We start from the raw sequence: 24146 nt of genomic DNA on the forward strand, positions 1-24146 counted from the left end.
ATCATCAAATATCAAGAGGCACCCCTTCAAATAATTTTTGTCTGTGACGTTGATTGTATGACCATAATGAGAGACAATAAAAATATCCTTCAATTTTAAAAGAAAATGTATCAAAATAGGGAAAAACGTCAATTGATTGATAAGTCATGATGCTTATTTTGTAATATCGATTACTACGTAAAAGATAACAAACCATTACTAATATACAAAATTCACTGGCTTCATAATGCTATTGTAGCACATACGTGCTATTCAATGTAACGTTTTGTAATTCCAAAGGAATATAATTCAATTTTCAATAATAATATCCGTATACGGTTACATGAAAAGCGATATACTAATGGCTGATTTGGACAGTGTTTGAGGGAGCTAACGATAAAAGGGGAATATACATGTATATTCCAAAAGTATTTAATGATGTGTATACATTTGGTAATTGAATGATGCTATTAAAGAAAGCTCATACATTTTATATAACACCATAAATATGAAAGACGCGTTAATCAGTGGGAATTGCAGTAAAATATGTATTTCCCTTCGCACATTTCAACTGCGTTTTTCAAGAGTGATTGTGAGAGAGAAAATGTAAGTTCTGGAATGAAGCAATTTCTTGGCATGGTTATCATGATTATAATTATTTCCAACTATCTTGGCTTTGATTCAATAAATTTGGCAAAGACATTGACCACTAAGTTCATATTTGAGTAAAGTGCACTTTGTTTTCTACATTGCTGATGATGACACGGATTTTAGACAGTATTTTCTTTTTTTTTAAATTATCATTGCTTATTAATCCTTTTTTTTAAATCTACATATGGACTGCATTTTTGATGAAAATTAAACCCCTTTGTTGGTAGCAATGATATTAAGTGAAGCAAATATATCTATAAGTAGTATTTTTCAAATGTATCACTGGCGGTGGAAGCCAACAATTTTAGGGGGACCACCAACATATTTAACAAGCAAAAAAAAAAGGTTACCAATAACCAAGTTATTAACAAAAACTTTAGGGGGATCGTCCCCCACCTCAAATTTAGGGAGGGGGGGCACGCCCCCCCCCCGCTTCCGCCGCCTATGAAATGTATTATGACGACTACTTTTTACTAGGATGATCAGTGGTTAGATTGCGATTTAAAAACTAATCTAAATGTTTGTAGCAAAATGTCTTTCATATTTATGGTGTTATATAAAATGTAACAATGCAAATCTCCAAAGCAGCTCGATTCATAACAGTTTTCGTTACTGAATTTATTGGAAGCAGAAGGAATCTTAGAATTGCAACAGCTCGATTCAGTACCCTTTTTGAATAACTTTAAGAAATAAATCTCAATTTGGCCATTAAATCATAAATAAAAATCAAATTTACGCATTGATGATGGAATAAAGATGTTGACTTCAAATCACTCTCTGTTTCAAACAATCAGAACGAATTCCAGAAAAGCGTAAAGAGACTGAGTCACATAATAATCATCTCCGTGCTATACATCATGAAAAAATGTATCGTTCAACATTGCTATGGTATTTTAACTTTTTTTATTAATTTCCTTCTTTCGGAAGATATCAACGAGTGCATCCGGGGTATGTCCAACTGTCACCCATCGGCGACATGTATCAATACACCCGGCTCCTACCAGTGTAGATGTAATCAGGGTTACCAAGGAAATGGAAGAACATGTATAGGTAGGTTAATGACTACCCCTTACATAGCTTCTACTACGTGCTAAAATACACATCAAACAATCATAATTTATCATTGCAAAAGTATAAGTAAGGTAAATACATGTATAGGCCTATACAAATATTTCAACTATAATGGTAAGGCGTCTTACATACAAAATGAATTCGTTTTAAAACATATATCTCGGAAGGCAGTTGCTACATAACACGATGGTTACAAATCTTCTCAAACATAATAATAATAATAATATACAACATTTAAAAGCGCTTTATACATAAGTTTCAAAGCTCTGTTTCAAACAATCAGAACGAATTGACGTTTATTTTGCGGTTGGCAACATAATTAATGTGATCAAAATTAATCAAAAGATATTTATGTTGCGGTTGGCAAGTTAATTAATGTGATCAAAATTAATCAAAAGATATTTATAAATTGAAGAGCCAGAAGACACAATATTGCTCATTTATTCTTTAGGACGACTTACATCACATTGGACTTTATTTTTCTTCATTATTTCATCATAGCACAGTGTTTACTACAACCTTTTTATCTTATGCGTTAAAAATAAAGAAAGGAAAGTGGCGAATATGTGACCTTGAGGGAAGCCTCTGTTTTATCTCTCGAACGTCATTTCCATTGTTCCATACTATAGATATCAACGAGTGTTCTACTGGTACCTCCAACTGTCACTCATTGGCTACGTGTATCAACATTCCTGGTTCTTACCAATGTAGATGCAATGAGGGTTACCAAGGAGATGGGAGAAACTGCATAGGTTCGTTTTTATCATCTTCTCTCAACATTATCTTCATTATTGATTGATCGAACTTACTTTGCAGTTGTGATATTTCATGCATTATAATCGATTTACAAAGAAATACTTTACCGGAATAACCCTTTTATCCTAAATCAAAACATATTACTTATCCATATATTCATTCATCCCTGAAAAAATTCTACAGGTCCACGATTTGTTTGTGGTATGGTTTTTCTGTTTATGTGAAGGATAACTGATTGTTGAGAATGTTTCATTTGTGGTGGACATGTGGAAAATTCATTGTGCCTTTGATAATGATTTTTTGATAACAACTTTGCTCATTTTTTTACGCTGGGGACTCTAGTAGGGCCTACACCAAATTTCCACTGGCTTTTTATGTCTATAACATCATCACGAACTTTCGCTGCCAAGAGCAGATAAAAACACTATGGAAATGTTTAAAAACAGGTACAGTTTGACGGGTTTTCCCACTGGATTGGGAAACACCAATTAATATTTCGAAAGAGAGCCAGATAATTTTGAAAATCCATGGAAATGCATGCGGTCCTTAAGCTCGGACAATGCACAACTGTCAGCATCTGCCTCTTGCTGGGCTGGAAAACATTGGCAACCTGTCGACATATAGATTCATCAAGCCTCCCTCATCACGCATACTCTGACACGATATGTCAAAACAAAACTATTTTGGAGGAGGTCGACGTTAAACTTGCGTGTTGAATTAGTGCCGTTAAATCCAAAATTGTTCCGCCAACTCCAGACGCAAAAAAGTAACTAGACTATTTTAAATACTAAATCTGTATGATAAATATTAATGATTCTTCATAATACAGTGATGAGCGAGATAAAGGATAATCGATGTTTCTTTTGTCGTTAGCTATCGCGTCACATCCACGGATCCACGGAGTAAAGGAATTCCTTCGAAGGATACCTCAAACTAATGCAGTTGCTATTATATTCTTGTGAGATGGGTATTCTCTGTCCCAAAATATCCATGCAGATAGCCATGTCATTTGAATTCATATAGTCCATCAGTTGCGGACCTACCTCCCCTCTCTTCTAGTGCATGGGAGGTCAGTTCGAAAGGGGTCCACCATGTCCACCCGCTAGTCATGACCCCTGGTCTTAACATGCTTAATACCCGTTAGTCATAGTCATAAGGGTCTATATTCATATAGACATGATAGAAGTCGCTATATAGTCATCAACGACGAGGGTCGCTAGTCATAATCAAAGAATAGCGACTAGCGAACCCCTTCTACCATTTTGAATGGTGAACCTCTTTTACTATTATGACTAGCGACCCTTAGATCAATGTACCCTTTTCCTTTTTATGACTAGCGACTCTCATCTTGTAGTATAGACACCAACCCTCCTTGCGACCCTTAATATGATCAATGACCCTTATGTTCGATTATGAATAGTGACCCTCATCTTGCATCGTGAATATCGGACCTTATGACTTTATCGGACCTTATGACTGGTAACCCCTTTTGCCTTTTATGACTAGCGAAGTTATGACTAGCGAAGTTATGACTAGTGATCCTTATATGACATGTATGACTAGCGGGTTTACCCTGTTCGAATTCACCCTCCCTATACTTGCACTACTTCTTTCCACATCTCTCTTTCATTCTGGAAATCAGTGAATATGCATGCATTCTCCGTCCATGGTCTTCCCCCATTCTCACTTTACCCCCTCCCATCTTTTTTCTCTCTCTCCTTCTCTTTATCTTCCCTCCCTCTAATTTGCCTAATCTGGACCACCATACCAATATGTGCTAAGGATAATATTTTACCTTCGAATTCTTCTAACTTTGTTTATTCTTACGTACAGCCTTACAACTTCATGTTTTTACCTCTTTCATAATGTTTGTACCTTCTTTTCTTCTGACTTTCTGCTCCATTCCTTCCCTTCACTCCCCCTCCTATCTCTATCCACCCCATGTCTCTCTATATCTGCCTCTCCTCCCCCCCACCTCTCTCTTACCTTTCCAAATTCCACAACACAAGTAGTTTTCAATACCATACTTTATCCGTATTATTCATTTTGTAATTATCTGTGTTATTGTTTGAATATGTTCTGTGTCTTTATTACATTGTGAATACATCGCAATTCGGCCTTAGCCGCGATAATGTCTTGATTTTATTAATAAACCATTTATCGATCTATCTATCTATCTATCTAATAGTATCTATCTACATACCTATCTATCTATCTATCTATTTTTCCCCTTTCATCTCTCACCTCGCCACCTCTCTCTCTCTCTCTCTCCTTCCCCCATCTATTCCGATTCGTATAAGGACGAAGCCAGCTAGCGGGTATAGATGATGCCAAATAATTTGCGTGCATCGCAGAGATCCATTAATGACAACAGCCAATAGATTATTAATCTTAATTATTGTTACGCCCTTGAAATTAGAATGACAGTTCTATTTCATGGAAAATATATACCTCGAATCAAATGATCAAAGATCAATATTTGTCAGATACGTATACAATAATAAGAAATATCAAGCAAATACCCCAAATCCGTTAAGACTTGACATCTAAGTATTGAAACATAAGTCATAGGCTTAACCGATATGTATGTGAATTCGGAAATATCGGCCATAATGGGAGCTAATTACAATTAACTAATATGACTTCGCAATGACGAATAATCTTAAGCTAATTAACTAATTTCACTATTCACTACCAAAATAATTAATTTTGACGTCACCTGTGTGAAGGGATTACCGATAGACAACTGAAAAACTTGACCGAAGTTGACAACAGTCTGCAAATGATTCAGGTTCCCATCCCGTTATTCCAGGAGGGGATTAAATATATCTCTATATATTCAGCTACGAGTTTGGAAAGATTTTAAAATAAGATTTCAAGGCAAAGCGGTATTCATCACTGAGATTGTTCAAGGTTTTCTCTCTCATCCGGACAGTTCCAAACATCACCTCTTTCAAAGTAAGTTCACCAACATTTTATCATCGCCATTAAAGAGTTTATATTTTGGAATTGTATACCTCTGTAGTATAATATAGTAGGATGCGCCCGACATTTCTTCATAAGTATGTACATTGAAGTTTAAACGTTTTATTTAAATGATTTATCTTATTCTTCAAAGTGCGTTAGCATTCTTCATCGCTATTCATTTTAGTTTAATTATGCTTTCATTGTCTTTGATCTAATTCCAATTACGATTTCTTTGGCCAGGCTTTTAATTGATACTGGTTGCATTATTTCAGTTTCTTTGTACGATATGCAAACAGAATTATTGGCAGAACTATAGTCTAGATTGGCTTGATGTTGTGTACAACTTTTTAAATCCCTACAATATCGGTTCCAATTGAGTAAATGGAGTAAAAAGAGTATATATGGCTATTTATCAGAGTTTGATGATAATTTGTACTAATTGTTATACAATCAGCTAACAAGATTGCCGTTTGTCCGTATCAAAAACGAAATAACATGTAGCATAGGCCTAGGTTTTATCTTATTAACTCTTTGCACGCTGAACTATTTTTGGGGAATTAATAATGACAATAGTTTCCACGTAATTTTCTTTGAATCAAGATTTTCATTTTAAACAATTGATACTGATGATTGTTAGATAGATGCTGTCCAAGAACTTTTGCCATTTATTAGCATCATCTATATGAAGTTAGTGTAGAAAACTAATTGTTACGATTGTTGAATTTTAATTGTACGATCGTGCACAATTGCAACACCAGCATGCAAAGGGTAAAGAAAAAAGTTAGATATAGCTATTGTTCATAATCTAATAATGGTCTAACATATAGACATGCATTAGTCTAATACCTAGACATGCATTAGCACATCTAGTGAATTAGTTTAATTATTCTCTGCGTTCACATGGCCGTTGTTTACGAAAAATAAGCATGGCTTGAAGACAAAGAGGTATAGGCTATTTGCTTTATCCCGTAACGTTTAATAACAAAAATATATAGGCCTACGTAGCTTAAAATTGAAACATTTTTCCACAACTTGTCATTTCAAAACTGTTTGGTTTTTTGTGTCTAATTAGAAAATGACCGCCCTATTGTTTTTTTTCAGAAGTCATATCTTCGAATTATCATGAAAAATACCATGAACAACATATCCATTGATTAAAAAGCAAATGTGTGTAATTTTGTTTGCTGTTATATTGTTATTATGTAGTTATAACTCGGTAAATTTCAATACATGTGTTGAGCTTGCTGAACAGAGGACATCAGTATAGGCCTATAATTATACTTATCTTTTTAACTGCCTTAAGAAATAAATTCCTCTTCTTTGCATAAGAATGCTACATTGATAAAAAATAATTGATTTGTGTTTTCTTTATCTTATCTTTATCTGTAGATGAAGCCCATGCTTTTCACTGTGTGTGTTCTGCTTTGTGCAATGATGCTCACCGTTGAAGGTAAGACATGTAAAAATTCTGATATCATTTATTCATTTATCAATTTATTTATATATTTACCAAATTATTCATAATTTCATTCATTCATATCTTTATTTATCTTTTAAAATGTATTTGCTATTCATGAATTAGTTTTACTTCTTAAATTTTATCAACACACACATTATCTTTTTTATCACTCTTTCATTGTCGTCAGAATCAGATATCTGAGAATTTGATATCACAATGCACCTCCACATCATTCATGAGAGAAGTGATAATATACGTTTAGTGTAAGATACGTGTCATTTAATGTTCGGCGAACATAAGTGTGAAAACAAAATCGGATTGACACTTAACAATTGCTTTACAACAATTTTCTGACGTGAATAAAAACAAAATCTGGATTGGTGTCGACATTCTTTTTTTTTTTTGGGGGGGGGGGCATGTTTGTACCCACTGAGTTTCATGACAAATATTATGTATGGCACTGCATAACCTATCTTGTAAACATTGCCTCTTCATAAGGTCCATTATCTCACTCTTTATAATTTTTTGTAGCAGAGAGTACCCGACGCTGAGGTGAAGAATAGGAAATTTTGGCAATCACTACTCAGACACTTTCTATAACGCAGAGAATCATTTGTCAAATTTTGAAGCCCTTCGATGTTTGTCGAAAAACCGCTGAATCAAAACAGCAGTGTACTAGCTCCTATACTCTAGAAAAAATACCATAATATTTGCAATTGTTCGTCTAGTTCGAATCTTCGGACGAAGTTCTGCTGTCCCCAGTCCATCATCTTTCGACAAAAGCCTCTCAACTCTCCAATGTGCGTACAGTATAAAGCGGCTTCGTATACAGTGCGTATCAAAAAAAAGTTTACACTTTGAAAAGGCCCTGGGAATTAAAAAATATGCAACATGTGGGTAATTTTTTCACATATAATTATGATTTTGGGTCTCATCTATCAAATGAAAGTAAAAGTTTTGACAGAATGTTACACTTGAGTGAGCACTGTCCATTTTTGTAAAGCTCGCAGAAATCTGTTTGCGCAGAAATGCTTGTTTTCACGCTGTGTCAAGGGGAAAGGGCGAAATCAAACTTACCCTGCGAAGCATTTCTCATAAATTTCCCTAGCACTTTTAGCCAATTGAAATAAAACAGATACATTCAAGCATTTTGTAACAATTTTGCCGCCCAAATTTGAAATTTTAACACTTAGTAAGCACAACCTTTACCCTTTTTGTGCCAGCTGGATCTGAGGTCATAACTGAATCTGAACAAAAGTTTATATCAGCCATCTCCAGCACTTTTCACTAAGTTTTTATCATTTAAAGTGGCTTTACATTTCATTTTTCATTTAATACTTGTTTCTCCACACTTTTCCCAAGCTTGGCAATGATTAACAATATGAAAATAAAGCCTAAGCCATTTCATGTAAATCACAGCTCAGTGTAAAGCAAATATCGTCATGATGGACTCGGTGTGTGGGGGAGTGGGGTGGGGCGCAATGCACTCTTCGAAGTGTTTTGGGCAAGGAAACAAGTTTAAAAAGGTAAAAGATATCTTCAAATCAATTTTAATAGCTAAATTCCACGTGTTCTTCATGATTAAGGTGTACTTTTATTCGCATAACTATTTCAAAGTTCTGCGCAAATCATTTTTCACCAACTTTTCAAAAGTAAGTGGTGCTCACTCAAGCGGAAATATTTTTCGACAGTTATATCGTCATTTGCTTAAACGGATCTGTACCAATGCTAAAATGTGGAAAAATCATCAGGATATTACAAATATATAATTTTACAGGATTTTTTCTAAGTGTAAACTTTTTTTTGATACGCACTGTATATTGATAAGTACGAAAATATGCTAATGTCTTGGATGCAGCTGCGAGTTGTTGGACTCATTCACCACTCTACACTCAATTCTAGAAATACATGCATACGCACATACATACATATACATACATACATATATATATTTATATATATATATATATTTATATATATATATATATTATATACATATATATATATATATATATATATATATAATATATATATATATATATATATATATATATATATATATATATAATAATTACATATAATATATTATATTAGGCGGTGTTTTATATTATATATAATATAATATATATATAATTATATATATATATATAACATTTATTTATTTAGAGATTAATTCGACAATATTTAAAGAAAAATATCATTATCACCCTCTTTCCTTCTTTCTTTTCTGTTATTTTTCTTAGTTGTGGAGCCATTATCTGCACTTTACTCCAAATGCAATTTTCTTTCATTGCAGGTCGTCGCAGCCGACACCGTGACAGGCGGTCATCGAGTGGGAGTGGTTCGAGTTCGGCCAGTAGCAGCGAAGAAGCTGCGGCTGCCACACCAGCTGCTACGCAAGCCCCGGCAACTACCGTAGCACCGGCAACAACAGCAGCACCTGCCCCACCAGTAGCTACTATGGGGCCAGTCACTATCCCGTAGCAGTTTCAGTGGGAAATGGAACGCCCTTGTATGGAAGGCGGCGTTTTCCAAAATATCATATATATATATTTTTGGAACACATCGCCCTCCATACCCTTGGTCAATGAAGCTTTCGATAGTTATCTGTTTTGTTTCTATCACGTGACGTGATATTACAAGATTTATACACTGTAGTCTCAACAATATTGTTCATCTCTGTCATATTAACTCCGATTTTTGCCCAACTACACATCGTTGATATCACAAAAGCCATCTACTATTCTAACATCTTTAGAAGATGAATTACCAATTACCATTGACCAATTTTCTTTATCTCTAACAATCAACAAGTCATAATGAATCAGTATATATTTACAGATCGTAGAATAACAAAATGAAGTGATTTGTCGATAAGTTGTGTTTTATTTTGATAACTTATGATGTCAGCAATCGGGCCAATTGTTCATCTGGGTCCCGTAACACAAGGGTTAGCGATTAATCGTCCGCTTGATTTTTTATGATTGATTGTACATTATAGTCAATGCAATCAATCGTAGAAAATGTCCTACGATCATTGCTAAGCTTTGTGTGACGGTCCCTGGTGCAGTTTTCACACAATTGCCTACATTTCTTTGTCATCTTGTATTTTTTTATATGTGACATTAGATTATTTAGATCCTTTGCTGTTTGTTAAAGTCAAGACGCTTCATATCAATTAAAGAAAGCTTTCGAAAACAATGGTAACTGACTTCCTTTGTACTTATTTCTTGATACATGTTACATTGAATGTTGTTTATGTTATCGGTAAAGAATATGGAAATTTTAACTATGAGAAAAAGAGATTGATACAAGGAGAAAGACGGTGCATATATGGAGAGAGGAACGGGGCAGATAAAGGGTATTTTCTAGGTAGACCTGCAGAGAGGGAGAGAGAGAGAGAGAGGGGGAGGGGAGGAGGGAGGGTGAGAGAGAGAGAGGGGGGTAGTGAGGTGAGTGAGAGGGAGAGAGAGATGGGGTGTGGTATGATGAATTGAAGTTGAGTCATGAGATTCTATTGATTCAATAAACTTCATTTTGACCAGACTATTTTGAGGGAAAATTGACAAACACCACCGCCCCCAACATACAAACCTCTCACACAAAGTTTTCATTGAACGGGTAAAGGCCTTAACATGACTGTTAGCTGTACTCCTTTTCACATCTAACCAGTTTGCCAATATCCCTGACAAACAGGACAAACTCATCGACACCATGATCGAGAGCCGGGAAAGATGCCTACATCTGTACATAATCATGATAATGGCCAGAAAGATGCATGTGGTGGGTCGTGTGGGTGTGAGTGTGTGTGCGTGAGAGGGAGAATTAGAGAGAGAGAGTGTGTTTGGGAGACTAGAGTGGGGGGAGAAGGGGCGGGGGAGAAGAAGATCAGTTGCAGGGAATGCCCGGAGATAATTATGGGCTCTAAAATCGAATAGGCCTAATTCAATAGGCATATATGAAATTACAAAATGAAAATAAGGAGAATCGGCTTTCCAGTCGAACATGTCCTTTCTGACCTGCTTAGATACGAAGAATATGACACAATCCAAGTTGAAAATAAATTCAGGACTTGTCACGAAAATATCCCGTTCATATTTCGATTTGCCCGCTATTATTGAGAGCGATATGTGATATCTCCATGGTGTTACTGAGTAAAGCATCCCTTAGTTTTTGCCCTTCTCCCAAGAACGTCATTTTGTCCTCCGCTTACAGGATCAGCCTGGAGCTAAGTCTGCAGGCATAGACCCTGATTGAAACTTTGATCAAGTGTGTCTCCACGCAAAGACTAGCACATGCAAAACTCGCTGTTTCAATTCAGAGCGAGAGGGCTTTCAGTACACAAGGCAAGAGTAGGCTGCAGATTCAGACCCTTAACACGAGTGAAAGGGTTGCACAGCAGACTAGCCTGGAGCAGCACGTGTGTGTCGGTCCTCGATGTTATATAACACAAGGATAGTGAGACCCTAGACTAAGGCAAAACAGAAACAAACTTGCATGTCCCCAGCTGGGGTCAGGCTTGATGTCACAGGTGAGGTCGCACGCGACCTAGATAGGTCCTCACTAGAGGATGTCGCACGCGACTGAGAGGCTGCCTAGACTGTCTTTATCGTTACGTAAACGACTCTCTCTTCACACCACAGGCCATGGCCTTAGCTGGGAACAAGAAGTTGGGAGTTACTCCCTGCTGGGAATGAAGGGTGGACATGTAGGCAATGAGGATGACAACCTCGATCGTGAACTATGCCAATGGATGTGCAATGTGCTAACACACCCTATAGATGTCTTTGCTCTCGATATACACTGAGATCCATATAGTATTCAACATCTGAACACGCCATTATTGGAGAGTTTGATAAATCATTTTCATTTCTAGGAACCTTCAAATCGATAAGATATCGCAGAAAATTTCAATCAGAAATCGTGACCTTCAGTTAAAACATTCTTCGAAAATGGCCAATTAATTAAAGATCTGTTGATGTGATGAAAATCTGATTAAAAAACAACATCGGGTGACTAAACGTTTAAAGGTGAAAAAGTGAGAAAGGTCCGAATATGTAACCTTGAGGGAAGCCATCGTTTTATCTTTTAAATTTGCTCCCTATTGTTCCGTGCTAGATATCGACGAGTGCGCTACTGGTACCTCCAACTGTCACTCATTGGCGGCCTGTATCAACATTCCTGGTTCTTACCAATGTAGTTGCAATCAGGGTTACCAAGGAGACGGGATAAACTGCACAGGTTCGTTTGGATTTTCCGTTTTTTATCATGTTCGAAAAATCGATTGAAAAAAAATCGTCAAAAATAATAACATTTCAGAAGGCTGCATGGGGAGGGGTGAATTGCTTAAATAAAATGTGAGGGCATTTGAGAGATGACATGACATTTACTCCGGTCATAATATTTCAGTTGCTTAGAGTAAGGATTGTTAAAGAGTTTTTGGGTTCAGAATAATGATAAGATTAGGGTTAGGGTTTATTTAGTTTTGGAGGTAAGGTCTGGGTTAATGTACAGATTTTCCATCGGAGCACTCGTCGCCGGAACAAATCTCTTGCAACCATTTGAGTAAGTAAATACCAAGGGAGAAAATAACATCCCGTTTATATCGTTTTCGTCTTTCCCACAACACCCACTACGAATTCTCGTACTTAATACCCCCCCTCCTGGGATATAAGATACATGATTCTTCATTGGGTGAAAAGCTCTACCCTATAATATCCAATCGTCCATATCAACCCTTTTTTGTATGTATTTGGTGTGAAAAATAATCATTTATTCATTCACTCTATTATCTATTCTGAAGAATTTCATTCTCTTTCTCTTTCTTCCTCTTTTTTCTTCCGATTAAACTAACTTAATAACATATATCAAGATATCAACGAATGTGATGCGGGATCTTTTACCTGTGACCAGAACGCAACGTGTGTCAACTCAATCGGAAGCTACCAATGTACCTGCAATGCTGGTTTTACTGGCGATGGCACTGTCTGCGTTTTAATTGGTAAATAATGAATTCAAATTAACTCGGTAAGTTATTCAATAAGTCAATTCAATAAGTAGGGTCTATACATTGTCATCACAGAGAGTTCAGTCGACTATTTGGTATTTTTCAACTTATCAAGTGTTAACAAGTTGCCAAAAGAAGTTGTTGAATAGAAATCAAAATAATAATACAATTCGATACATCAATACTTGAGATAATTTGATTAATTTAATGTTTGGATGTACTACTGTTCAGTTTCAACTGCCACGAATGTTCGGTCCAGGGGTGACATTCCATGCATCTCTAATATCCAATGCGATGACGTCAACACTGAAGGGACAGAGTCTGCTCAACCGGCATCAAAGTTGTCTGGAGCAAGATCCTCTGGTGGTGTTGGGGCAAGGACAAATGGCAAAAGTAAAAGTAATTACGAAGTTAAGAAAATGCAGTTTCAAGTATGGCTTCGACCCCTACAGAAATTTAAGCGTGCTGCTTGCTAGTAACTAGCATGCGACTAGCAGGGCGCTCGCTTAATAAGCGAGTGCATGCTAGCGAACAGTCCCTGCTCGCTAAAAGATCGCATAACTATTACTCTGCACGCATATTACACGCTTATTAAAGGCGCTGTCACACCTTGGCGTTTTAGACAGCGTATGTCCGACGTATGAGGAATTTGGCGAATACGCTGGCGTACGTCGAATACGTTACGGGTAAGTTTTGCATACGTTGAGAGTACGCTAAAAACACGCTGGTATACGCCGTCATGCGGCGAGGTCGTCGAAAAATTTTGTGCAAGCACAAAATTTTTCGACGTATGCCAACGTATGGCTCATACGTCCCGCATACGCGGGTCATAAGTTGTAGGCAAGTTACGCGATCGTTGATACACGTTGACACGCGTTACTCGTAAGTTACTCATAAGTCGATGTACGTCGAGATAATGTCCAGCGTACCCTAAAACTTAATTCTAACCTATAACGTGCTTTGAACGTATGTGTAACTTAACTCCAACGTATATTGACGCATGAAGACGTGCTCGGACGACCACAAAACAATACTGAACGTGTTTATAACTTACAGGTACCGCGCGCGGCAGCGTATCGCTGACGAACACGTGTCATAGCCTATAAAAAGGCTGCCCTCGACTATTCAATTCATAACCGCACGATACATCACCGTATCAACACCACCGCCATGCCGAAGAAAAACTCCTGTGAACCCCACCTTTGTATACCAATTCCTATAAACGTTGTCAATACGCCATTATACGGTAGCTGTAAGTTATAAACACGTTCAGTAAGTTTTGTTGTCATCCGGAGCACGTCTTCATACGTCAATATACGTTGGAGTTAAGTTACACATACGTTCAAAGCACGTTACTCATAGGTTAGAAGTAAGTTTTAGGGTACGCTGGACATTATCTCGACGTACATCGACTTATGAGTAACTTACGAGTAACGTGTGTCAACGTGTATCAACGATCGCGTAACTTGCCTACAACTTATGGCCCGCGTACATGGCGTATGCGGGACGTATGAGCCATACGCTGGCATACGTCGAAAAATTTTGTGCTTGCACAAATTTTTTCGACGACCTCGCCGTATGACGACGTATACCAGCGTGTTTTAGCGTACTCTCAACGTATGCAAAACTTACCCGTAACGTATTCGACGTACGCCAGCGTATTCGCCAAATTCCTCATACGTCGGGCATACGCTGTCTAAAACGCCAAGGTGTGTCAGCGCCTTACGTTAGGCTATCGTAGGGCATAAGTTGTGTACGCCAGCAATACGCTAAGCATTCGTTGGAATACGTTACTTATAAGTTAACGAAGCGTTCGATATAAGTTACTAATACGTTATCTGTACGTCCAACTCGTTATGAATACGCTAAGTATACGCCCAGAGTTGAAAAAAACAACAACAAAGTTCAGCGTATGCCGACGTTTTAGAGAAATTTTGATACGTCGGGCATACGCTGTCTAAAACGCCAAGGTGTGACAGCGCCTTAAGCTAGCCGCATGCTAGTTACTAGCATGCCGCAAGCTTGCTAGTCGCACGCTTGCCGCAAGCTTGAAAATTTCTGTAGGAGGAACATGGAATTAGCATGTGTTGATGTTGGCAATAATCAATCACAAACACCATGTGCGGCGATCTTGTGAGATTTGTTTATCCCTTAGGGGCCACAGAACGGTTTTCAAAGTGTGTGTGTGGGGGGGGGGGCTGAGTATGCAAAAAATCACAACCATATGGTAATTTTTACGTTTTTGTACACGGTTTTGGAAAAAAAGTGTGGGAGGGGGGGCTGAAGACCCCCAGCCTTCCCCCGCTTCTGCGGCCCCAGTTCCTTTCAGAGAGAGAGGGGGAGACGAGGTCTCCCGTAGATAGAATACTGTTCAAACTTCGTAAGGTGGACAAGTATCCTGGCCCCCTCCCGCGGGCCCGCTGCCAATTCTAGCAACAAGCAACTTTGTGTTGAGCTACCAGTAGGGTCTTTCTAAACCTAAAGGGCCGCAACACCAACATTTACACCTCTCGTGAAATCATATGAAATGTTTCTATTCGTTACCATGGTTACGGTCTTTATTTGGCACGATCGAAGTACACTGAATTGGATTTATTTCCGTGAACAAATACATAAAAAATGTGAAATTGACAAATAAAATTGGGAGCAGCATGATGCTACCGGTCTACCGAGGGGTCTTCATTTACTACCATGTTTAGCGGATGGGGAATGCATTTTGAACTCGGTGTGTCAGATAGGAAGTGCTTATTGCTTTACTTAAATTCAACAATGATTTGGGGAACATATTCCTTGTTCTCCTAATGTTAAATAAATGTGTTTTAATATCGATAAGAAATGGTTATGACAATTTGAAGATCAGAGTTTAGCACACACACACCCACGGCAACACAAAAATCGTTTAGCGATTCAACATTATAGAATATCGGAATACCTGCCATGGAAATCTTTAGAGGGTAAAAAGTAAACTGATCTAATGACAAAATAACATTGCTGATGGAGACTGGTTTTCAATGGAGTTTCTTATTCTGTATTATTTAGATTTGAGTTATTTTTCACAATGAAATTTAAAAATTCACAAATTGATCACTTGATTTATTTCTTATGTTTTCCTCTTTTTGTATCTCATAAACAGATGGAAAGGTTCCTCCAACTGTAAACCTCACCGTAATCGCGATCTACCGTGCTGATTCAACAATTGACTTGATAGCAAATGGCACAGTGATTTCGGCATTTATCGCCGACCCATCGGCAGAATTCGGAACGACTCGCATAGACTCGGCCGTAACCGGACCCGATGGCGTGGTAGTGTTGACAGTGCCGCACAATCAGACCGTTCTCATTGCTGCCACTCGGAGTGAATTCCTCAGTAATTCCATCACCACTAAGGCAAACTTGAATCAGAGTAAGTGGTATTGGTTTTAGTCAATTTAGACCACCATGATCATTACCTACTTTAAAGACAAAGAAAGAAAACAAGGTCGAGATAAAATGACAATAAAAACTTTGATCTCACAACGTTTTATACCTTACATGCTACCATTAATAACAAATTGAATAGAAGCTTTCATTTAATAGAACAAGAAAGAATTAGTCAAGGTTTATGTTGATTCCTGAGATTTCAATGTAAGTGAGAGGATTCCATGTTTTTTTTTTTTCATGTACACTGCTAAAATTCTGGTGTTGATCTACCACCAGCCAACTGTGGGCTGGTACAGTGGCGTACCGTGGGTCATGGCATGGGGGGGGGGCACCAGCAAAAATTTTGAGTCACCTAGTGAGCGCGCGAAGACCTAATAGAGATATTTTAAGGACGGTGCCATTAAACGGATATGTATCACACTGGTCAAATAATGCGAGCGCGAGCTTAAAATTTTTGATATTCAGACCTAAAAAGGGACATTATAATCAATCTTTTGTAATCATGATACGTACCTGTCTCGCTAAATAATGCGAGCTGAAATTTTTGTAAATATTGACCCCCAAACAGGAGGATTTCAAGGACATTATTTTAGGAATCCCTTAAGAGTATACACATCTCACCATAGTCATTTATTGCCAATAAGCGCTTGCTGATTTCGTTAGAATTACACCTAAACATCCATATAAAGCACTTGTAATCATGATTAACATACCCATCTCACTAATCAAATCTTGCGAGCGCGAAGCGCGAGCTGAAAATTTAGGAAATTCAGACCTGAAGAGGGGCATTTTAAGGCTTGTTTGTAGGAATTCACGAAGACCATACGTAGTTCACTAAACAAATGATGCGAAGTGCGAGCTGAAAATTTTGGATATTCAGATCAGAAAAATGGACATTTTATTCTAGGAATTCATGGAGAGCAGACATAACGTAAGCACAGAGGGAAATGTTTTACATCACTTTAAAGTAGTCATAAAAAAGAAGCATACTACTGTACATAAAACAATAATAACTCGAAGTGCGAGGAAATATATTTGGCAGTTTGGTGTATATTGACTTGAAAACGGGAGGTTTTAAACCGTTTTAGTACAACAGGATTACATATCTTGTTAAACAGTCATGTTAAACACACATGGGCCCTGATAATGAGCAAATTATTTTTCATAAAGTTATGAAAAAAAGTTTCTTATGTAATATGTGTAATATGTAATAATTATGATCATAACAATAATGTCTTTTTTTCCCACTATACGTTTCTCTTCCTTTCTCCCTCTTTTTCTCCTTTCCCCGTTTTTTTTTGTCAGCCGATGGGGGGGGGGGCACGTGCCCCCCATGCACCCCCCGTAGTTACGCCACTGAGCCCACACCAGAGTCCACACCAGAGAAGCATTGAAACGACACGAGTTTGGAATCAAACTGATACTGTTTTAATAATTGTTGCTGTATTAACACATGTCTGGTGTTAGACCAAAACCAAACTGGTATTGATTAACACTTTTTTGGTGTGGACATACATAGATACCGGGCTGGTGTTAAATCAACACTGATGTTTTTGCAGTGTAATGCATATCAGATAGTTACCTACCAACTCCCTGTTGCAATATCAGGATGCACACAAACATTCGCAGCCCGGAAGAGCAGAATTGGGGCAACAATAAAAAATGTCACACCCTTTCCAATATGATGTACCTTACCCCCCCCCCCTGTTGTTCTTAAATCATGCAGATAATGTTGTGACCATTCCCTTGACTGTGTCGGATGAATTCAATATATTTCTCTGGCGAAGGGCAACATCAAACACCTTTGAGTTTGGAAGAGGAAATGGCGCGCCGATGTACCGAGTGGCATTTCCAGTTCGTAAGAAATAGTCAGCTTTCAATGAAAATTTTAGAAATTGTAAAGAAGTAAACCATTACAGTACATAGTTAAAACGATGTTTAGATCTGTTATACAACCTAAATTAATTTTACAGTAGTTTTTAATAATTCTAAACACGTGTATGTAATCTTAAAACAACAAAATTTAATGTTTAACCTATGATTGTTTAAATTATTATACAACTACTAAAAAAGTTCAAATAGTGTTATATAATTTTTAAGCAGAATTTACTGTGTTTTTACGTTTTTACTTAAGTTCATGTGTAGTAGTTTTAATCGGGGATTCAATCATATTGTAGTTGTACGAAAAAACATTTTGGGAGTTGAATAAAAATGTGTTTTTTTAGTTACTTCTATCCTGCTCGAAAGAATATAGTTTGACAGTGTGTTCACACTATGGGAATGTGTACTTCACACAGTTAGAATAGTGAAGTTTAACAGTGTGGCAATAATATTACATTGCATGACCAGATTCTGAATCAAATTGATTCCACTCAGATAAGAATATATAGTGAGTTCAAACTATTGGTATTAAGAAGCATCGCATTGTATTAATGCAAGATTCTTTTCGTCAAAATTTTATAAGGTATATTACCTCCCACTATGAATAGAGGGAGTATTCCTGCTGAAAAATGGAACCTTTGTCCATCTCGAAATATACTTTTACGAAAATATGATCTAAGATGAAGATTTAGCAACTTTACGGTAAATTGGCACATGCAGATTACTTATAATTTTTCTTTCGGCGGTATCAGGTGGACTAGCAGTTCCTGAAAGGTCATTGGTGGAAATCGAATTTTATGAGGTCAACATAACCAATCCTAAAGATTTGCAATACGCCCCAGAATTAATCGCCGAGGTCCCCAGAGGTAAGGCTTGATCTTAAACGTCATTAAAAGTATTAAAGTATTATAGTATTATAGGATTCATTGAATCTGATTTAATACCAAGCGTAATATTTGCGTGAATTACCATGTAGAAGATGTAGGAAAATAAATGTGTCAGGGACGTCAATTGACTTTAAAAACATAGAAGAGAGTCCTGTTGGACGTTTAGCTCTGTAATATGCCTACCATACAAATCAATTGAGAAGAAATTGTGACTGCACACTTGTACCCCTATGAAATTATATTACTGCCGCCTCTCAGTGCAAATGAACTAGATTCGATCATGTCGATTGTGCTTCGGAAAGATATTCCGTCATAAGTTATAATTCGCCAGAGTAAAATTCTGAATTAAGAAGTTTTATCAATGTAAGTGGTATAGGCCTACAGATTTATTATAATTGTTATTTTACGAATGAGGAAATAAATGAAAATAAGGAAGCATTTGATGGCATTTTTTCTGTAACATACCTCACTGTTTGATTCTTATTATTATACACAATCATTCGTCACCTAAGATATGATTATTTTACCTACTCTTTGTCACAGCTCCTCTTGAAGAGTTTGGGAGGCGGAACAGTGATGGGATATCAAGTAAGAAAGTAACAAGCTTATCGTACAGGTCTTGACTATTAAATATTTTTCATTGCCACTTCTAAAATGGAGAGCACAAGAGCAAGGGTACAAGGCACTTCATGTATATGGTATTCTCTGTGTACATATTTGGTAAAAGGGGAGGGCACTTGAACTCTCTATGTGCCTGTCACTTAAGTTCCGGCTAACAGGGATCTCATGTTATAGGCTTATCGTCGAACATTCAGTTTCCAATCCCTCGACTTCACACCTTTTCATTACATTTTCTGCCCGTAGAACACGACCTTGTTTCTCTTGAGGTAGTGAGTATGATGGAGCTTCGTATGTCTCGTCAGGGCGAGGTCCCAAGAATCACAGGTCCAGTCACTCTGACCATGCCGATCTTTAACCTACCACAGGATCTATCGGTAGGAGATTCCCTGGATGCCTGGTTCTTCGATACTAACCACGGTAAGAACAGACTGAGATAGCATGGTGTCAATGACTGTAAAGACAGTTCAGAGCATTCCACACCTTACATGGTATTGTGTTACCGTTCCCAAAGAAACAACCATTCTCTCTTGTATACACCCTGGGTTACGCCCTTTTTCTCTTTAGTGTTTTTTAAAATTCTGCTTCTGATTTATATTAATTTAGTAATCTAATTAAGACACTAGTAAGAACATGTCGCAATCTTACAGACTCAGATAAGGATGTTTTTACGTCAGAAACGTTCTCCCTAGTCCCAAAGTGATAACAGTGTTGCAAAGAAGTGTTGACCTTATACATGCGACGTCATTATATCATAGCGCACTCCCTCAGAGGAAATAGGAGTACAAGCAAACGGAGTTGTCAGAGATGCGCCAGCTGCAGATTACCAACGCATGTAAAGCAAAGGCTTTAGTCTCTAAGATGGCGGCGCGGTGGCGTCAATGCGTAAGGTCCATTTTGCCCTCATTTCATCCGGCTCCATTTGCAGGTGTGTGGAGGAACGACGGAGCGGGAGTGATAGGGGTGGATCCCGACAGTAACAAGCTCGTCTGGACTTACCAACCAACGCACTTCACCTGGTGGGCCGCAGGAAGACCGCAGTATATACCTAGTTGTGTCAAGGTCAAGACTTGCCTGGATGAAGCGTGTGTAAATCCTTTACCGGCTATCAAGATAAGGTATCTTCTTTGCAGTAACTAGGTGCGATTTATAAAGTAGTCAACATATTCAGGGTTAAACCATTTTCCGTGAAAGCTTCAGTAGTCATTCAAGAACAAACTTTATCATGTTTCTCACAAGGTTCCTTCTCGTGTTTTGATTAAAATAATAGTCTCCTTTTCTCACTTAATTATGTTAAGAAGAACTTCGGTACAATGGTAGTAAATGTATAAGAGCCGTCATTTTTTTCAGGTCGGCTCTTGTCCATTTCTGTGAATTTCCATGAAGCCGAATGTTGGGCTTTCCCCTTGCTAAATGCTTAGTTTTCTTTATAATCTAAAGTTGGATATGGTAAAGCTACAGCAAGTGTTGAAATGTTTTTTTTCAATAGTTTGTGCAAAATCATCAAATTGAGATACTACCGATTAACTTTTATCTCACTTATATCTCACTTTTGTTTTGCGCAGTCTAATGGGTGATAACTATGGATTTATGAGCTCCAGGATAACCGATCAAAATGCCGAAACGTGCTTCTCATTCAAACACGGAAGTAACGTGTTTCTCCAAGCAGCATGCACCACACAAAGAATACAAGTTGGCAGTACGACGCAGCCCGCCCTCTGCGACAATTCAGCCGTTGATATTCCTTCATTTCGGTCTTCTTCCGGTACTACTACGAACGTCTGCAAGGAGGTCACAATGATTATTCCATCATCGGCAGGTATATTTGAGAACTTTGTAGGCCTATTGCAAGTGGCAAATATTGACAAGCCTGTTAGAGCTGAATACGGGCCTGTGTTGAACGCCTATACTTGCAACTATGCAGTATATCGTGTGTCCATGGACTTAGTTATTGCGTATTCTTTAAAAATCTTTAACATAATGGAACAAATAAAAATGTTGGTTTCCTTTCAAAGCAGAGCCATGTGGTTCTTGTCGTTCATGTTTCATAAGCCATGTATTACTCAGATTGTATTAACAATATCACTCACATGTTTCACTAAAAAAATCGACAAATAATAAATTTACACTAGTTCTCCTTTTATCACGTTCATTTCGTTTCTCATTATTTCGCTCTCCTACTCCAGTTAACCCCACATGCCCTGACCCTGGTGAGGCCGAATCTGCAACACGTACCTTGAGCGGCCTCCGGTATTCCAACTCGGTGCAGTACACCTGCGCTCCTGGCTTCTCACCTGAAGTCGGGTATGGCTACCGGACGTGCTTAGAATGTGGAGCGTGGTCGGATCAACCTGTCAATTGTGCGTTCACACGTTGGTTTCCATGAGGCTTCTCCAGAGTACACCAATTGCCAAGGATGAATCTGCCGAAAGCAGTGGCATCGGGTCATCATACACATGACTGTAAACATGCTTAGCGATCGACAGCAGATATTCTCCGGTCTCTATTCCTCTGGTTTGTAGAGGTGTGGAATGTCCATTGCAAAGGGTGAAGCAAATTGAAGATACTAAATGAGTAGGCCTTCTTATCAATTCACGTGGGAAACGGCTCCCTCTTTGGAAAATTTCGTCCTTTGTTTTTGGAAATTGTATTAAAAAACAGTCACACATCAATATCAAGGACGTTGTTTTTTATAGGGTTTTTCTCATTTTCCTTAAAAACAAGATATGTGCAAGTACTATTTTGTTATATTTCGATAACCATTTCCATTCTTCAGCTCCCCAGGTGTATTAAATGACCACATATATCTTCCAATGAGATTGAAAGAGACATAATGGTCCATATAAGATTCAGAGAATGGCGATCGCGTGGTAACAAGATACCAATAAACATCCAGACGAAAATAAGATCTGAAAAAACTAGAAAATTTATTGTGGGTGTATAATGATAATCAAATGTTTTGTGCTGAGGGAAAGTGATAGGTTTCAAAGGTTTAATTCAAGCACGATTCGCTCCTATTGTGTATTATGGTAATGTTCAGATGAATAAAGTAACTACGATTAATATGAAGTGTTTTTATTTTTCATTCGATTTTCATATAGAAATCAATTGAGTGACAACCAAAATATAACCTTTGTGAGGAGTTGTGTGGCTCCGTGGATACGTTCGAATCCCACCACAGCACTTGTGTCCTTTGGCTATGCGTTTATCTACAGTTGCCACTCTCAACCCAGGTGTATTAAATGGGTACCCGATAGGAGGTAATTCCTTAAATGCTTTGAGCGCTCGATAACAATAGCAATGCTAAAGCCGGGTATTATGCAGTGTTAATAAACATTGCGTAAAGCGCTATATAAATGTTGCATAATTATTGTTATCATTATCATTAACACGCAATGAGAGAGGATGGGATGTAATTCTGGGGCAAGTCGACTACACCAAGTAATTTCCTGGTCTTATATGAAGTTGTTAATGGTCAATAAAACTCAAACTATGCTTTAATTTCAGGATCTCAACTCTTGTGTCAAGTACGAGTTCACTAATAATTTGGATGTGATTTTTATCCATCACACGCAGACGACCCCATGTATCATTCACCTCATTTTCACTTAATAATGTATGTCACTGCGCATCTCAGTGCCGCACCTTTGGGGGTATGGGGCCCAATTTGATGGCCCAACTTTACATTTTTGATAGAAATTGTAATAAAAATTATAATGAAGCGAATTAGCGAATCGACAAACAGGCCTACACAAATAAACTATAAAAATATGAAAAATGTATATAAAATTATGAAACAAATTTCAGAGCAAATACTTCCAGAAAGAAATGGTTTCGTTTCAGAAACTTTTCTCGAACACGCTGGCAATGTGTTTAGCAAACATAATTATTACCAATGTTTATTGCTTAGATATATGCATCCTCGCAAGATCTCTTCCTTTTCCTGCCATATTTGCTTTGGCTGTGGCATTTTATCGATTGTATACTAAGTCAGTTTGACTATATTGTGTCTATGTAAGATACATATCTATATATTAGGAATTATGAATATAACTTGTTCATTCACTGTTTGTCTGAACAAAATGTAAATGTTTGTACAGTGTAAGAATGCTTTCTGAAAATAAAGAACCTTGTGGAAGGGGAAAAAAGAAAAAAAAAGAAGATGAAAATATGAAGAATGTATAAACGAATGAAAATAGATAATATATAGATATGAGTTTAATTACAAAAGGAGCTAAACCCACTTTCGGATTGTTTCAGTAATTCAAAGTTTTTTTTTAATCCAAAAATTATTCATGAAGATAGGAAAAAATACGTTATTTTCAACAAAATTTGCACTGATGATGTGAACTTGTATCCACAACATGCACCTAAAGATTTGAATGCATAAATTTATGAAAAGTAGTAAAATTAAATTTTTTTAAATGACCCGGTTGTATATTTAGCTCCT

General features: G+C 37.4%; 1 protein-coding gene and 1 long non-coding RNA gene across 3 annotated transcripts; both read left to right on the plus strand.

The window, feature by feature from the left end:
• The first annotated feature begins 1563 nt into the window (after window positions 1-1563).
• LOC121411678 lies at window positions 1564-22759 on the plus strand. 2 transcript variants are annotated; one of them, XM_041604500.1, is made up of 13 exons: window positions 1564-1680; window positions 2331-2453; window positions 12002-12124; window positions 12756-12884; window positions 13122-13289; window positions 16024-16293; window positions 18037-18168; window positions 18944-19057; window positions 19622-19666; window positions 19943-20116; window positions 20625-20814; window positions 21262-21515; window positions 21883-22759. In XM_041604500.1, exons 1-13 carry the CDS (start codon window positions 1581-1583, stop codon window positions 22080-22082), a joined length of 2022 nt encoding a protein of 673 aa, XP_041460434.1. In that variant the 5' UTR covers window positions 1564-1580; the 3' UTR covers window positions 22083-22759. The 2 variants fall into 2 exon arrangements, with proteins under 2 accessions (XP_041460434.1, XP_041460435.1); XM_041604501.1 differs by lacking the exon at window positions 19622-19666.
• Window positions 5243-10084, plus strand: LOC121411680. Its single transcript, XR_005969523.1, has 3 exons — window positions 5243-5415; window positions 6814-6874; window positions 9180-10084. It is a non-coding gene; the product is annotated as an uncharacterized LOC121411680 (long non-coding RNA).
• Window positions 22760-24146: the final 1387 nt, after the last annotated feature.

This window comes from Lytechinus variegatus, chromosome 3 (assembly GCF_018143015.1).
Source record: "Lytechinus variegatus isolate NC3 chromosome 3, Lvar_3.0, whole genome shotgun sequence".
NCBI classification, from domain to species: domain Eukaryota; kingdom Metazoa; phylum Echinodermata; class Echinoidea; order Temnopleuroida; family Toxopneustidae; genus Lytechinus; species Lytechinus variegatus.

Excerpts from the sequence above, each read along its gene's own strand:
- LOC121411678 (XM_041604500.1), top strand. The coding sequence starts at position 1,581 with ATGTCCAACTGTCACCCATCGGCGACATGTATCAATACACCCGGCTCC. Across the intron at positions 2,454-12,001 it reads AGATGGGAGAAACTGCATAG|ATATCGACGAGTGCGCTACT; the intron begins GTTCGTTTTTAT and ends GTTCCGTGCTAG. Across the intron at positions 19,058-19,621 it reads AATCGCCGAGGTCCCCAGAG|CTCCTCTTGAAGAGTTTGGG; the intron begins GTAAGGCTTGAT and ends TCTTTGTCACAG.